The following is a 16,601-nucleotide window of genomic DNA, read 5'->3' as shown; positions in this document are numbered from 1 at the left end:
AAGGCACGGCCACCAATGGTTGAGCGATTATAATCAGGGATGTTCAAGAGGGCAGAATTAGAGGAGCGCAGCTATCTTGGGGGGTTGTAGGGCTGGCGGAGATTGCAGAGATGGGGAGGAGCGAGGCCATGGAGGGATTTGAAAACAAGGATGAGAATTTTGAAATCGAGGCGTTGCTTAACCGGGAGCCAATGTAGGTCAGCGAATACAGGGGTAGTGGGTGAACGGGACTTGGTGCGAGTTAGGACACGGGCAGCCGAGTTTTGGATCACCTCAAGTTTACGTAGGGTAGAATGTGGGAGACCAGCCAGGAGTGCATTGGAATAGTCAAGTCTAGAGGTAACAAAGGCATAGATGAGGGTTTCAGCAGCAGATGAACTGAGACAAGGGTGGAGACGGGCGATGTTACAGAGTTGGAAATAGGCGGTCTTAGTGATGGCGAGGATATGTGGTCGGAAGCTCATTTCAGGGTCAAATATGACACCAAGGCAAAGACAACTACTGACCCATTTAAGTTACTTAAGCTCCGCGTAAAGCAATGGAATCAATTTATCAGGAGAATACTGAAGGATTATTTATATAATAGTAACCTAGTAAACCTCAGTCAACATGGATTCAGAAGGGGAAGATCCTACCTGACCAATTTCCTTGACTTCTTTGCGGAAGTGATGACCCAAATGGCTTATAATTAACTCTTTGCCTAGATTTCCAGAAGGCATTTGACAAAGTTCCACACACAAAGCTATCAGTTAAGATCAAAGCTGTGGGGATTAAGGGTAAATCTTGTGAATAATAAATTGGCTGTCGGGTAGGATACAAGAGGTACTTATTAGAGGAGTTTTGTACTGAGGGGGTCCCATTAGATTTGGTGTTGGGTCCACTGCTATTTCTAATTTACAGCAATGACTTGGATTCAGAAACTAGCTGAAATTTACAGATGAGTGCTGCAGGTGGGAATGGAAAATGGGTACAAACCTGCTCCATGAATGGTTTTGAAATAGATGAGGAACAAATTGAAAACATGTCCAACCAATGCAGTGCAGCAGTTAACAAAGCCAATTGAAACTGTAGAATAAAAGTCAGGAATGTTATGGTCAAACTATAGAGTGCTCTGTGGTCAGACCATGCTTTGATACTGTGTCCATTTCTGGTCAACAATGAACAAGAGAGACATTCAGACACAGGAAGCAGTTCAGAAAGGAGTCCCAAGGCTGCTCCCTATTGTATAGCGTTTGAGTTATGAAGAAAGATTGCAGAAATGTGGGCTTTTCAAGCAGGCAAGGAGCCAGCTAACCGGTGATCTTCGAGAGTTATATAAGGTACTCAAGGGAATGGAAAAGGTAAATCTGAAATGGACCTCCTGATAGAGTAGTGTAGCCAAAACGCTGGAACCATTTAAGAAACAATTAGATGCTGTACTGGGGGCTCTGTAGGGTATTTATGGATGGGTAAATGAAAATACACCAAATGGCTTTCCTCACCTGTAATTATCTTGTGATTTTGCATCTAGCAACATTGTTTGATTTGTTCAATAACACTCCTGTGAAGCGCCTTGGGATGTTTTACTACATTAAAGGTGCTATATAAATACAAGTTGTTTGGCACAATTCTGCTTCTGACCATATTCTCCAGAGTATGAGAAGAAATTATAGTGATTCAGACAATCTGTAATTTTATGGATAATTGAAAGATTGTGTGTAAAAATAATACATACCTTGGTGGTGGGGTTGGGGGGGCGATGGTTACATCTTGCAAGCATTAGTAAATAATAGTTTGAATATTCTGTGAAAGGAAACACAATTTGAATTCTTGTTTGTGGGAAAAAAAACATAATATTTTCACGTATCTCTGTTGGACAGAGCTATATGTTTTTTTGAGAACTTTGATCAGTGAACGGAGATAATCACCAACAGCAAAATAAAAATCCTTGACAGCCTCTAAAGCATGAACATGCAGACCTGTTGGTATCAGATTTAGGATTCTGGCTGAGTTGAGTTTGTAGAGGTTATCCTTTGATACAGCACTCTATTAACCAAAGAGTAAGATTAATAGTGTCCACGGCGTTGTTTGTGGGCTTGACAGATAGCCAGCCATTTGACCTAGACTTGTGATTTCAAGCAATGCTTGCAACCGCAATATTATAGTTTGCTGTGTGAGACCAGAAAAACATTCAATACTCCACCGCCATCTTGATCAATTGCTTTTAATATATTACACACCTAAATAATCCCACAGAGTGAAATGGAGTGAAAAAAGCATGGATTCTTGTGACCATTTACTGTATATAAAAAAAAAAACACTGAAGATGATCTATCTGTTTAGGTTATTGGCACCATCGAAAAAAATCTGGATCTCCTTATTGAGGAAAATGAACAGATGGCAATAGTTTAGCTTTTTTTTTTGAACATAGCATTTTACTGAAAGAATAGATACTCTGGTTTGCTAATTCAAGTGACAGAAAGGTTTGTTAGTTTTCAAATAAAATAAGTCTGTCGAGTGACTTAAAAAAAAAAAAATTACGATTAATATTGCGATTACAAAATTTGAATAAAACAACCTTGGTTTTAATCATATATTTAATTGATACAATTGCTGTATCCATCTCCTTTTTATGCACATTTTTAAAAGTCAGAGCAGAACCTCTTTTAGTTCATGCAGTATTACTACAACATTTGTAAGTGGGTCGCACTGAAAAATGTTACATAAACATTTTGTTGTGTAAACATTTCCTATACTGATTTCCATATTCAAATGTTCACACTTGTAACAGGTGGTGATCGCATAGGAGTTTCAGTGTTAATTTTATAACTTGCATATCACAGAAATCACTCATTGCTTCCTGAAAAAAAATTGATCACTTTTTTCCTCAGCAGCTAATGTACAAAATAAAAAGACACATTTTACAATAATGTTTACATTTATCTGGAGATATTAAATAAATACAAATGAAGGTGGAAGTGAGAATGGAGGATGTGGAACAATTCTTCGAGATAATAATTGTATATAAAGAAATTGGCTAGGAAGAATTGAGCAGAACACAAGGTGAATATGTCACTAGGCCCTGATGGCAGGCACCTTGGACTGTTGAAAGACATTGGGGAGGGGATAGCAGAGAATCTGGCCACAATTTTTAGATCCCCAAATATGTAAATTATGCTGTTGGACTAGCGAGTAGCTTAGGCCATACCCTTATTCAAGTAGGGGGAGAATGATAACCTGGATCCCTGCAGCCCAGTTAATCTAATGTCATTTGTGTGCAAACTCTTAAATTCAAGTTGAAATTAGTGAGCATTTAAGAATGTATAGATTAATCAAAGACAGATTTGATAAAGGCAAGTCATGTTTGACCTGCTCAACAATCTTTTTGAAAATTGGATAAAGGGAATGCAATAGATGTAATGTATATGACTTTTTAGAAGGCATTTTAGAAGATGTCTCTCAAACAGCTTGTTGGAAGAATTCAGGCTGATGGAATGAGGAAATGTAGCAGTATGGGTAGCAAGCTTAGAACAGGTGGGTGTGGCATTGGATCATGAGATTAGTAATGAAATAAATGCATTTAAAATAAAAAGAGGAGATATATTAAATCAACTAATCAAACTCAAAGAGGAAAAAAACCCTGGTCCGGACGGATTACATCTGAACATTTTAAAATAATCTAGGGAAGAGATAGCAGAGGCATTACTAGACATATTTAATAATTTGTTAAAAAAAAGGTGTTGTGCCAGAGGACTGGCAGATAGCTAACATAACACCTATGTTTAAGAAGGGAGATAGAATCTGTCCAGGAAACTATAGACCAGTTAGCTTAACATCGGTGGTAGGAAAAATAATGGAATCCCTACTAAAGGAGAAAATAGAAGAACATCTGGAAGCCAAAAATATAATAATGAATAGTCAGCATGGATTTCAAAAGGGAGTGTCTTGCTTAACTAACCTCATTGAATTTTTCGAAGAGGTAACACAGACAGTAGACAAGGGTAATGCAGTAGATGTAATTTATCTAGATTTTCAAAAGGCCTTCGATAAGGTACCACATAATAGACTAATGAATAAGGTCAGAGAATGCGGAGTCGGGACAAGTAGCAGAATGGATAGCTGGCTGGCTTCAAGACAGAAAGCAGAGAGTAGGGGTAAAGGGTAGCTATTCACAGTGGCAGAAGGTGGTGGTAGTGGTGTTCCACAAGGATCAGTGCTGGGACCACTGTTGTTCACAATTTATATTAATGATTTAGACTTTGGAATCAAAAACATATTTCTAAATTTGCAGATGACACCAAATTTTGGGGGCGGGGGGGTGGTAGTCAATACTGAGGAGGACTGCAACAAATTACAGGAGGACATTAATAAACTTGCAGAATGGGCATATAATTGGCAAATTAATTTCAACACAAATAAATGTGAGGTATTACATTTTGGTAGGAAGAATAGGGAGGTCACTTATTACTTGGAGGGTGCGAGTCTAGGTGGGGTAGAGGAACAAAGGGATCTCTGAGTACAAACACACAAATTGCTAAAAGTAGCGACACAGGTTAACAAGGCCATAAAAAAAAAAGCAAACCAAGTACTAGGGTTTATTTCTAGAGGGATAGAATTGAAAAGTAGTGAAGTTATGCTAAACTTGTTTCGAACCTTGGTTCGACCACACTTGGAGTACTGCAAACAATTCTGGTCACCATATTATAAAAAGGATATAGAGGCACTGGAGAGGGTGCAGAGAATATTTACAAGGATGATACCAGAAACACGAGGGTATACATATCAGGAGAGGATGAACAGGCTGGGTCTCTTTTCTCTTCTCTTGAAAAGAGAAGGCTGAGGGGTGATTTAATAGAGGTCTTTAAAATGGTGAAAGGTTCTGATGGAGTAGACACAGCGAGAGTGTTTCCACTTGTGGGTAAGAGCATAACTAGAGGCTATCAGTATAAGATAGCCATCAAGAAATCAAATCGGGAATTCAGAAGAAATTTCTTTACCTAGAGAGTGGTGAGAATGTGGAACTCGCTACCACAGGGAGTAGTTGAGGCAAATAGTATAGATGCATTTAAGGGGAGGCTAGATAAGCATATGAGGGGAAGGGAACAGAGGGTTATGCTGATAGAGTTAGATGAGGAAAGACTGGAGGAGGCTCGAGTGGAGCATAAACGCTGGCTTGGACTGGTTGGGCCAATTGGCCTGTTTCTGTGCAGTATATCCTATGTAAAAGCTTGTTGACTGATAGAATATAATAAGTTAGGGTAAATGAGTTCTGGAGTTCCCTCCCTAAGCCTCTCTGTCTCTCTCTCCTCCTCCTTTACGATGCTCCTTAAAACCTACCTCTGTCCTAATATCTCCTTTTGTAGTTTGGTGTCAAATTTTGGTTGATAACACTCCTGTGAAGCACCATGGGACATTTTACCATGTTAAAGCCGCTATATAAATACAAGTTGTTGTTGGTGCCCAGATTGGAGAAGAGTTTGAAGTGATGTACTCCAGAGGTCAAAATCATACTCCAGAATTATTCAAGAGATTAAGGCAAAAGTTGAGTGTGCTAATTTCTGTTGTATGCAAATTAAGCTAGAAGTTTAAATGAAAATTGTAGGCCAACATTCCTGACATGAAAGATGTGTATTGAACAGCTAAAATAAAAGTTGACTGCTTTTAATTAATTTTATTTTTGAAGAGCTTATCATATGCAAAGTTGAAGTATTGAGTTTAAATATTGCATGTTTTATATTCACCAATCACTGCGCAAACGTTTCAAAATAGCATATTTCAGTAGCATTTGTACTGTACAGCGAGATGTCTTGGAGCATTTTACAGGGCAGTGAAGAACAAGTGGGCACTGATCAGGAGGGAGAAAGAGGTTAGGAGGCATTTGAAAGTGAGGAGAGAGGTCACAAGTTGGAAGTACAGAGAGATGGTGTTCCAGAGGTGGTGGCATAGTGACTGAAGGAGCAGCTGTTGATGATGAGACGGCGGCTGAGACCAAAGGAAGGAAGAGTGCACGCAGGGACATGTAGATAGATCGCAGAGGTAGGGAATGGTGAAGCCATTCAAGAATTTGAAAGAGAGGATGAGAATCTTTGTTGATTTTTGAGAGTATTGGAGAGCCAGTAGAGCTTGGCAATGACAGGGTAATGGGGGTGCAGCCCTTAGTGTGGGTAAGAGTCCAGAACGTGAGGTTCTGGATGACGTTGGAAAGATCGTGGTACATTGGGTAAGGATAGCTGTTTGTAACAGCTTGGGGTGTCGGAAAATATTACTAATATTTCTCCCCTAATGCCAAAACAGGATACATACTCCCAATTGCTGCTCTCTAACAGCTGAAAACGGTACCACCCCCTTTTTAAAGTAAAAAAAAAAAGATGCCCCCCTCTTGAATGTGACACATCTTTGATTGGATCACTCTATGACGTGATAGCTGAAATTGGTAATGTGTGGGGAATTGTTTTGACAAAGGTAAATTCCACTAGCTAGTGTCACAGTAACATAGGGTAACAAAGTAATTGTTTACCACCCATCCTACTTGATAGAATGATGATACCTCAGTACATTTTAAAGCAGATGTTTTCTCTTCACAAACTCATTTTACACTGTAAACTTAAAATATATTGCACCAAATGACTGACTGATATAATTGAGAATACTAGAACCCATTGGCAATCTTGATTGCAAATATACTAACTGCAGTTAAGCAAATTGCACTTGATAGTTCTCGTGCGAACAGTCGTACCTGCCTATATTATCCCTTCTATTAGCAGCAGACCTCGGTTAAGAGTGGTGCTAAGGGGAGAGGAGAAGGAAATTAAGATGAAAAGGAATGGGGAGTGGGAAGGTAATAGAAGCTGGGAGAGATGAGGAGAGATTGGGTCGACTAGGCCTGTATTCCCTAGAGTTTAGAAGAATAAGAGGGGATCTCATTGAAACATATAAAATTCTGACAGGGCTAGACAGACTGGATGCAGGGAGGATGTTTCCCTGGCTGGGGGTCTAGAACGAGGGGTCACAGTCTCAGGATACGGGGTAGGACATTTAGGACTGAGATGAGGAGAAATTTCTTCACTGAGGGTGGTGAACCTGTGGAATTCTCTAGCACAGAAGGCTGTGGAGGCCAAGTCACTGAATATATTTAAGAAGGAGATACAGTAAACTCTCGACTTACCGGCACCTAAATAACCGGAAATCTCTGTTAACCGGCAAAATTCAGGAGTAAGTTCAGGTAAGTTTTACTTCATATTGGTGGCCGTTCCTGGATCTGTGGCTGTGTAACCGGGGTTCCTGCACCTGTTGCTAAGCAACAGGGACGCTTGGATCTTGTGGCCGGCGTTCCTGCACCTGTTGCTAAGCAACAGGGACGCTTGGATCTTGTGGCCGGCGTTCCTGCACCTGTTGCTAAGCAACAGGGACACCTGGATCTGTTGCTGTGTACAGGGCTCTCGTACCTTTTACTATACCTCTCTGTAATCCGGACTTTTTGATAAACTGGCACCACGCCAGTCCCGTCGGTGCCGGATAAAAAAGAGTTTCCTGTAGATAGATTTCTAGACGTAAAAGGCATCAAGGGGTATGGGGATAGAGCGGGAATATGGTATTGAGATAGAGGATCAGCCATGATTATATTGAATGGCGGAGCAGACTCGAAGGGCCAAATGGCCTACTCCTGCTCCTATTTTTCTATGAGATGCTATGGGGAGGTGAGGAAGGAAAGTGGCAACATTAATTGAGAGAGTGGGGAGGGAAGAGTGCCAGCTCTATCTAACTGGGGGAGGAAGATAATTGTCAGAATGAACTGGAGAGTTTAGAGGGGGTGGAAAGGATGCCAGCATGAACTGGGGTGGAGGGGGAGAAGAGTGCTATTATGAACTAGAAGATGAGAACGTGTCTCTGAAAAGTTGAAGAATTTTAATGGGGTACAGTGTCTTTGTGAACCGAGTCTGTGAGGGGCACAATGTCTTTCTAAATGGCTGATGCAGAGGGATTCAAAGTGGAAGAGTGAATATTGAGGTAACCTTTGAGTAACTGATAGTCTAGTTGCTATTTTGAAAATGCAAATGTCACTTTCTATTTTTGTTAGTTTATAAGTCTCAATTGTGTAACATAACAGTGTTTAAAATTAACCAGTATTCATCCTTTTTAAATTAGAATAGAATCATAGAATGGTTACAACACAGAAGGAGGCCATTCAGCCTGTCGAGCCCATGCCGGCTCTCTGCAAGAGCACTTCAGCTAGTCCCACTCCCCCGCCCTTTCCCCATAGCCCTGCAAATTTTTTCCCTTCAGGTACTTGTCCAATTCTCTTTTGAAAGATATGATTGAATCTGCCTCCACCACCCTTTCAGGCAGTGCATTCCAGATCATAATCACTCGCTGCATAAAAAAGTGTTTCTTCAGGTCGCCTTTGGTTCTTTTGCCAATCACTTTAAATCTGTGTGCTCTGGTTCTGACCCTTCCGCCAATGGGAACAGTTTCTCTCTATCCACTCTGTCTAAACCCCTCACGATTAAAAATCTAAAATTTTCTGCACTTTTGTTTTATCATCCAAAACAAGTGAGGGAATGTTGTGTTTATCTACAGCATAAGTTGCAAAGCCTAATAATTACTTACTTTTGCATCTCAATGATCTGGGCCAATCTTGCTGTGTCTTTATAGAGGTCAGCTTTTGTGAAACTCTTGGTCAGCTTTTAAAGTTTATTAGCTTGGTGTATATATAAGAATTTCTAGCACAACTTCGCGCTGTACTTAGAAAAATAATCGAGGGGGAAATGGGGAAGGAGCTTTTTGTGTTGTGTGTGCTTAACTGTATTCCAAGAATAAGCTAATTTAATATTCCTAGTTGTCATGGTTACTTGTCAATAAATTGATGGTCATCAAAATTGACGGACTTATTTTGGATGACTAAGATAAAAGCAAGAAGAGAGCAAAATAAATCTGAAGCGATTGATTATTTGATACTACAGTATATTGACTTTGCTGCTGAGCAAATGGTGTTTCTATACATAATTTTAATTTTTGACTTCAAATTCCTGTAGATGATGTAGTTATTCAAATGTTTTTTTTTGAGGAATCATAAAAATTCAAAATTGCATTTAAGGCAGTGATTTTAAAATATAAAATGTTTTTTTCTTTGATACTTAATATATGACCTTTTTTCTATTAGAAAACCATTCTGCACCTCCAGATGTCACCACTTATACAACAGAGCATGCAATACAAGGTGAACGCCCACAAGGGTCAACACCAAGAGCGGTCCCAAAGTATGGCAATGCTGAACTAATGGAAACTGGTGATGGTAAGTTTTGTACTGACGACTTGTTTCATTCCCTACACTATCCATTACTCAGTGTTTAACAAGCATTAATGTTCTCAATAGCAACAGAAAATGCTGGAAAAACTCAGCAGGCCAGGCAACATCCGTGGAGAGAGAAATTAGAGTCGACGTTTTGGGTTTAACCCTTTTTCAAAACTGGAGAGGAAATGAAATAGATCGAAAGGCAGGGCTGCGATAGAACAAAAGAAGTGAAGAGACATTAAGAGGTATTCTTCACCGTCCTTGGCCTCTTGCATTGTTCCACGGAAGCTCAACGTAAATTCGAGGAACAGCACCTCATCTTCCGATTAGGCACTTTACAGCCTTCTGGACTCAATATTGAGTTCAACAATTTCAGATCATAACCTCGGCCCCTATTACATTTTTACTTATATTTTTTATCCACCCCTTTGTTTTGGTTTTTCCCTCCCCCCCCCCCCCCTTTTTTTTTCTCTCTCCCACATGGCAGCTGTCTCTCATTCTGCCAGACATTTCACACCTAATCTGAGCCGTCTTTTGTCTCCACTAGTCCTATCACCATCTCGTCTCGTTTTGAATACCTCTTAATGTCTCTTCACTTCACTTCTTTTGTTCTCTCCCAGCCCTGCCTTTCAATCTATTTCATTTCCTTTCCAGTTTTGAAAAAGGGTTAGACCCGAAACATTGACTCTAATTTCTCTCCACGGATGTTGCCTGGCCTGCTGAGTTTTTCCAGCATTTTCTGTTGTTATTTTTAATGTTCTGAAAATTGATTCTGAAATTCAAGTAAAATTTGCAAGTTGGGGTTAAATGCTTGAACTAGCAGAAATAACTGCTATAACTTCAAACTCCCATTAAGGTTTATGATAAATTTATATGTGACTGATGATGTTATGGGTAGCTTCATAAATAGAATCTCCTACTTAGTGGTCATCCATCAGCAGAATTTTACATGACGTAAGTGAAATGTAGAGTCCTGAAAAACACTCATGATGTAATGCCAAAAAAAATTGAATACTAGGAGTGTTGCTTGCTGACTTGTAATAAATCTAGGTCCATTAAAAATGATGTTCAGAGATGGGCGTTTACCCCCGCAATCCATGTAATGCCGAATTACTGATCTCAGGTCTACCACTATGAAGGAGGAATAGTCTGCTCTTCACACCTCTTTGTGACCGATTTCAGAATCACATTGATGAAGTCTCATGAGCAGCCATCTTGGGTGTCATGGTGCATGATGAGGGAAAATGAAAGGGAATGGAGAGACTATAACTTTTATATATTAATTCTGGGGATGTTGGTGTCACTGGCAACACCGGCATTAATTGCCCATCTCTAGTTGCCCCGAGAAGATGGTGGTGGCCTGCCGCCGCCTTCTGCTGAAGTCCTATTGGTGAAGGTGTTCCCTCAGAGCCGTTAGGTTGGGAGTTCCAAGATTTTGACTCGGCAATGATGAAGGAATGGCGATATATACCCAAATCAGGATGGTGTGTGATTTGAAGGGGAACTTGGAGCTGATGGTGTTCCCGTGCACTTGCTGTTCTTGTCCTTCTAGGTGGTGGAGGTCATGAGGTTTAAAAAAGATATATAGATCAATGTGTTTCATTTTGCTAATATATCTTTGTGGTTAGAATTTATTTCCACATGGTTATTTAGGGATGGAATTTCCTCTGGGGGCATAATCAGGAATTTGAGCCTGAAATGATGTCCATTGATGTGCCATTTTGCTGATGTCAAATGATGCTTAAGTTTCCTGCCAATCTCATTAGCATACACCGGAATGTAACAATCCGCATAAACAATCGGGATTCGAGGAAAGCGCCAAACTCACGCCATACATTCCTTCTTTAAGTATGAAAATTAAAGTTTCAAGCCATCTAACCATCATTCATGCACATTTAGTGCAGCCTGTTTAAGAACATACCATCAGGGAAGCTTTTCAATTTTTAATGTGATAGTAATGCCAGTAAAATGCACTCAAAGAAACAAAGTACAATGCAGGTCTCGGAGGATAAATAAAAATAAAAAATGCTTAATGAAACAACCCGAAAAATAATGTGGTTTCCTGCTGTGCCTAAAATTCTGGGTGTAATTTTACACCCATTTTGAACAAGCGTAATTGCAGGAAATTCACGTGTATGGCTCTTAGCCTGGGGGCAGAGCCATTATAATGAGTTGAGATGTGTTCAGGCGGAGGGATCGATAAGACGGTTGTAAATGATCAAGGAAATTCAAACATACGTGACACATGTGCGTTTGAGTTTCCTGGCTCTTTTATGCGGGTATTTGCTTTACGTCCCAATTACACGTGTTTCTGGGCACAAGTGCACAGGAAATTCCACCCTGTAGTGACAGCTCTTTTATTCTAGCATAAACTGATCTATTCCCAACTACTAACTTTCAATTGACTGATGTTTGATGCTCTGGGCAATAACAGCACATTCATTCCTGTGTGATGAGAACTAGCCACTTTGACCAAGATTGCTGCTTTAACACTTGGTTTCCTTCCGTGAAATGACAGACAGGGCAATTGTTAGCATCCGTGAAGTGATCTGAAGTGTTTTGCCATATTTTGCATGACAGTTAAAGATTGATGGTGATGGAAGTGTTTTCAGGCAGAAAAAATAAACAAGAAAAACAGAAATTTTGCTGGATTTATTTCGCATTTGAATAAATCTAAATGATCAGCTGTGTGGATGTCCCGTTTCTGAGATTTTCAGCATTTGATACCAAATCAGTAGAAAATGAGTTCAAGTCCCAGGGCTGCCCAGTCACTCAAACATGCTGGGCACAATCTCGTGTGTGTCTTCTGTTATTATTCTGCTCTTTTGATTGAACTCCATTCAAAAACTAAGCATTTCATTTTGGAGGGAGGAGGCAGGGATCATGGTCAGAATCCCAACTCCCATTACTAACTGTGTCTTGTTAAGCAGTTATAGTGACATTGAAGAAAAACATGGGCAGAAATCGGTAGTCGGGATTGCCCTGTTTTCCCAGCAGAAGCAAGTTTTAAATGGGCGGCAGCTGTAAGAGAAAATTGTCAAAAAAACGTTCCAGATTTTAAAGCCCAAATCAGGATTTTAAAAAAACCTGCCGATTATCAATTAAAAGTTCTATCTTAGAGACTTGTGTGGTTGAAATGTCTAAAATGTTGGGTCTGACAAGTAATTGATTCAGTTTGTGTGTGTGTGTGTGTGTGTGTGTGTGTGTGTGTGTGTGTGTGTGTGATGGAGGAAGGCAATTTTCTTTAATGTTAGCAGACTTCAATTTGATCTCTTGAGGAACTATTAGAGCTCTCACTGCTTCTCTAAATTACATGGCAATCAATAAGGGACAGAAACGTGTTCTGTGGAACAGCGATCTGCAGCAAACAATTCCACTGTACATTCCTAGGGCTCTGGAGTTTTATTCCAGAAGTACCAAAAAGTGTGCGAGAACACTTTGCTGTATTACCATTGAGTTACTTTGGCAATGTCCAAACTAATGTGACCATATTACAGTCTACCAGGAATGGGTACTTAATGAACCAAAGCATAATATTCCACCAGTACTTTTAAGTAAATACTGGTACACATTTTTCTAGTATGTTTTGGAATGCTGTTTTTGTGGGGGAGAGCTGTGGAAGATGAAAATGGTTGTTGCCACATTGACTAGAAAAATTAGTCAAAAATGGAAATGCAGGACTACTGCTCAAAATGGAACAGAAACAGGAAATGCTGGAAACATTTCCACATGGATGTGGAACCAAGGCGGGTAAATGGAGTTAAAATACATGATCTAATTGACTGGCAGAACAGGCTCGGGGGGGCTGAATGGGCCTACTCCTGTTCCTGTGTCCCATTCTGCAAGACAGGCAGCTTCTGTAAATAGAGGAAGACTGTTAACCTTTCAGATGTTTCCAGCATCTGCAGTGTTTCATTTTTTTTTTTCAGTAATCAAAATGACCCTGCAAAGATGATGAGTCGCTATGTTTCAGCTTCGGCCATTTGAGATGTGAGAGATTAAACAGTTGTAAAAGCCATCATGCACAATGATTTAAACAGTGAGTAGGGTACAGAACGTCCTTTGGAGGAGAAGTACAAATTTTGAGGAACAGTCAGCTCAACCAGCACATTCTTTATTAAATGGACTCTTTATGCCTAGCTCATTTTACTAGCTACATTTTGTATTGGTCTAGAAAGGGTTTCTTTTGCACAATAGCAGTAAAACTGTCTTTTACGATTGTAAAGTCACAACATTGCTGTTGTTCCAGATTAGCATAACCTGAAATTCATACTAAGATAGCAAAACAATGCTCATTGACTTCATTGTGGGATAGAAGTTGCATCGTGTGCTGGCCGTTAGTATGAATAAACGCTCCAGGAAATGGTGTTCTCTTTGTTTCCCCAAAACAAAGAAGTCAGTGAGAATACTTCTTTTATCTTGCCCCCAGGAGTATGCATGTTTTGCATAATAAACTAATTGGTATGCACAAGAGGGCAATGAGATCGCAAGTAAATCATCAGCAGTACAAACTGAGTTACCATTTGTATCGACATTGTCCACTTCTACATGAATCATTCAGATCCCCGAGGTTTTACATTAGAGTTTAAAAAACCATTTGGTACTAATGCCTGATATTTGTCACAGTTGCCAGCTGTGTTTAATTTCAGTGTATTACCAATACAGCCGGCACCTTCTTGGCAATATTTTATGTTATGCTGAAACAACAATGATTCTTTTTTCGAAAGTGCAGAGAAAATAATGTTTTGTTCCATTGCTCTCTTTTCCACATTGAGCAGTTTCAAAAATGCCTTCACGTGGGGGGGAAAAATTACAGGAAAGAGCAGATCTCTCTTACTTCAGTATAACAGAAAGCAGATAGTGAAAAGGAGGAAATAACAACAGAAAATGCTGGAAAAACTCAGCAGGTCAGGCAACATCCGTGGACAGAAATTTGAGTTGACGTTTCGGGTCGAACCCTTTTTCAAAAGGAGGTGCTGACCCACTTTACAGTTGCACTTTCCAGCTTTAACAGGTACCAACTTTAATCGAAAATAAATAGTTTGAAACTCAGAACGATGCTGATATGTTGTTCAGCACCCAACGGATCTTAGTGATAAGTACGAAGCTATTTAAATACAAGTTAATTGCTTAGTGCTGCTTCATTTCTGCCCTTGAGAGATCCTCCTGTCCGTAGACATTTTTTTTAAATGGGCACGGTGATTATCCATGCACAGGAGACGATCAACCACAGCACAAGTGAACCCTCCTTTCTCCTAGTAGAGAAGCAACTGGCATCCTGCAAAGCACCTTGCCTGAAATTGGAAACTCAACATGTGGGAATTGTAAATAACAACAGAAAATGCTGGAAAAACTCAGCAGGTCAGGGGATAGGGAGGGATATGTGTTGGTCTAGGGGTTACGGGGATCGGGTGGGATATGTGTCGGTGCAGGCTCGATGGGCCGAAATGGCCTCTATCTGCACTGTGGGGTTTCTGTGATTCTGTGAAACCTACCACCCTCTGAGTCAGGCAACATCCGTGGACAGAAATTTGAGTTGACGTTTCGGGTCGAACCCTTCTTCAAAACTGGAAAGAAAAGATAGATCGGAGGCAGGGCTGCGATCGGACAAAAGAATAAAAGAAACAAAAGAAGTAAAAAAGAGACAATAAAAGGTGTTAGAAGCTAGACGAGATGGTAATAGGCTGAGATTGGGTGTAAAGTGTACTGGCAGGGCAAGGGATAGCTGCCAGGTGTGAGAGCGAAACAAAAGGAAAGGGGGGGGGGGGGGGGGGGAAAGGAGTGGAAAAATTACAAGAAAAAATGAAATAGGGGCCGAGGTTATGATCTGAAATTGTTGAACTCGATATTGAGTCCGGAAGGCTGCAGAGTGCCTAATCGGAAGATGAGGTGCTGTTCCTCGAGTTTACGTTGAGCTTCCGTGGAACAATACAAGAGGCCAAGGACGGTGAGGTCCGAGTGGGAATTGTAGATCCGGTTGCTCCTTGATGTTGATATACCAACATTAATAACTGCAGTTATTCTAGGTGATTTTACAGGAGAGTTGCGGAAGTCCTCAGTATCAGTGGCCAGGCCTACAGGGAAGCATGACGCCGTAGGCCCATAAAAATATGGGTTTAGAAATCTGAGGATTTAGGCCCTTTTGTTCTAGAAAACCAAATGCTTACACTCTGTGCAGCAGTTGAGCCTCTGATTTTTACATCAGCATCCAGCAATGTAAGTTAGACTGGTAATCAACAACAAGCTTTCCTGCATCCAACCATAGCAGCATGAATCCTAGAATAGTGCAGCACAGAAGGAGGCCATTTGGCCCATCGAGTCTGCGCCGGTTCTTTCGAAGAGCAATCCAGTTAGTCCCACTCCCCGGCTCTTCCCCCATATCCCTGCAATTTTTGCTCCTTCAAATATTTATCCAATTCCCTTTTGAAGGCTGCTATTGAATCTGTATCCCCACCCTATCAGGTCCTAACCATTTGTTGCATAAAAAGGTTTTCCCTCATGCCGCCTCTGGTTTTGTTGCCAGTCACCTCAAACCTTCAGCCATTGGAAACAGTTTCTCTTTATTTACTCGATCTGAACCCTTCATAATTTTAAACACCTCTATCAAATCTCCTCTTAGCCTCCTCTGCACTAAGAAGAGCAACCCCAGCTTCTCCAGTCTATCCACGTATCTGTAATCCCTCGTCCCTGGAATCATTCTAGTGTACCCTCTCCAAAGCCTTCACGCCCTTCCTAAAGCATGGAAGTTGTTGTCCTGAGGCAAACAATTTTTATGATAAAACAAAAGTATCTTGGGTCACACAGCAGCATAGAGTGCAAGAGCGAAGAGGATATTATGAATTTGTACAGTGTGTGCTCCATTATAGAAAGCATGATACCAGGGATAAGAAACTATAGTTATGAGGAGAGACTTGAGAAAATGGGCCAATTTCCACCAGAGTAGGAAAGACTTGAGAGGAGATTTATTAGATTTTAAAATTATGAATGGTTTTGATATGGTATATATGTGCCTTGGGACGTTTACTGTGTTAAAGGTGCGATATAAATGCAAGTTGTTGTTGTTGGTAAGTAGAGAAAGATTGTTTCCTTTGGTTGGGAAGTCAGTGAAAAAGGATCATGGTCCAGATTTTCCAGTCAGCGGCGATGTGACGGTGCTCGCCACTGATCTTGAAGAAAGCTGCCCACAAAGCTCTAGCGATATCTGTGACGTGGATTTCACTTTTCCCAATGTTAATTTCATTCTGGCAAAATTTATTGGGATCTCCAGCAACAGTGATGCCATCAAGCATTTTAAGCAGCCAATCATATTGAAGAATTTTCACAAGAGAGC

General features: G+C 40.4%; 1 protein-coding gene across 10 annotated transcripts in view; it reads left to right on the top strand.

Annotated features, from left to right (window-relative positions):
- Positions 1–16,601, top strand: part of LOC147117016 (disco-interacting protein 2 homolog C) — a 597,563-nt gene that overhangs the window by 422,250 nt on the left and 158,712 nt on the right. For all 10 annotated transcript variants that reach the window (XM_085987581.1, XM_085987586.1, XM_085987582.1 and 7 more), the window contains one exon: positions 9,140–9,271. In XM_085987581.1, coding sequence (XP_085843707.1) covers positions 9,140–9,271 — 132 coding nt within the window. The remainder of the gene's footprint in view (positions 1–9,139; positions 9,272–16,601) is intronic.

The sequence above is a fragment of the Somniosus microcephalus genome, chromosome 5, assembly GCF_052327205.1.
Source record: "Somniosus microcephalus isolate GS21.2 chromosome 5, FLI_Smic_1.0, whole genome shotgun sequence".
Taxonomy (NCBI): Eukaryota; Metazoa; Chordata; class Chondrichthyes; order Squaliformes; family Somniosidae; genus Somniosus; species Somniosus microcephalus.
The sequence above is the reverse complement of the archived record's forward strand: the minus strand, read 5'-3'. Positions and strand labels throughout refer to the sequence as shown.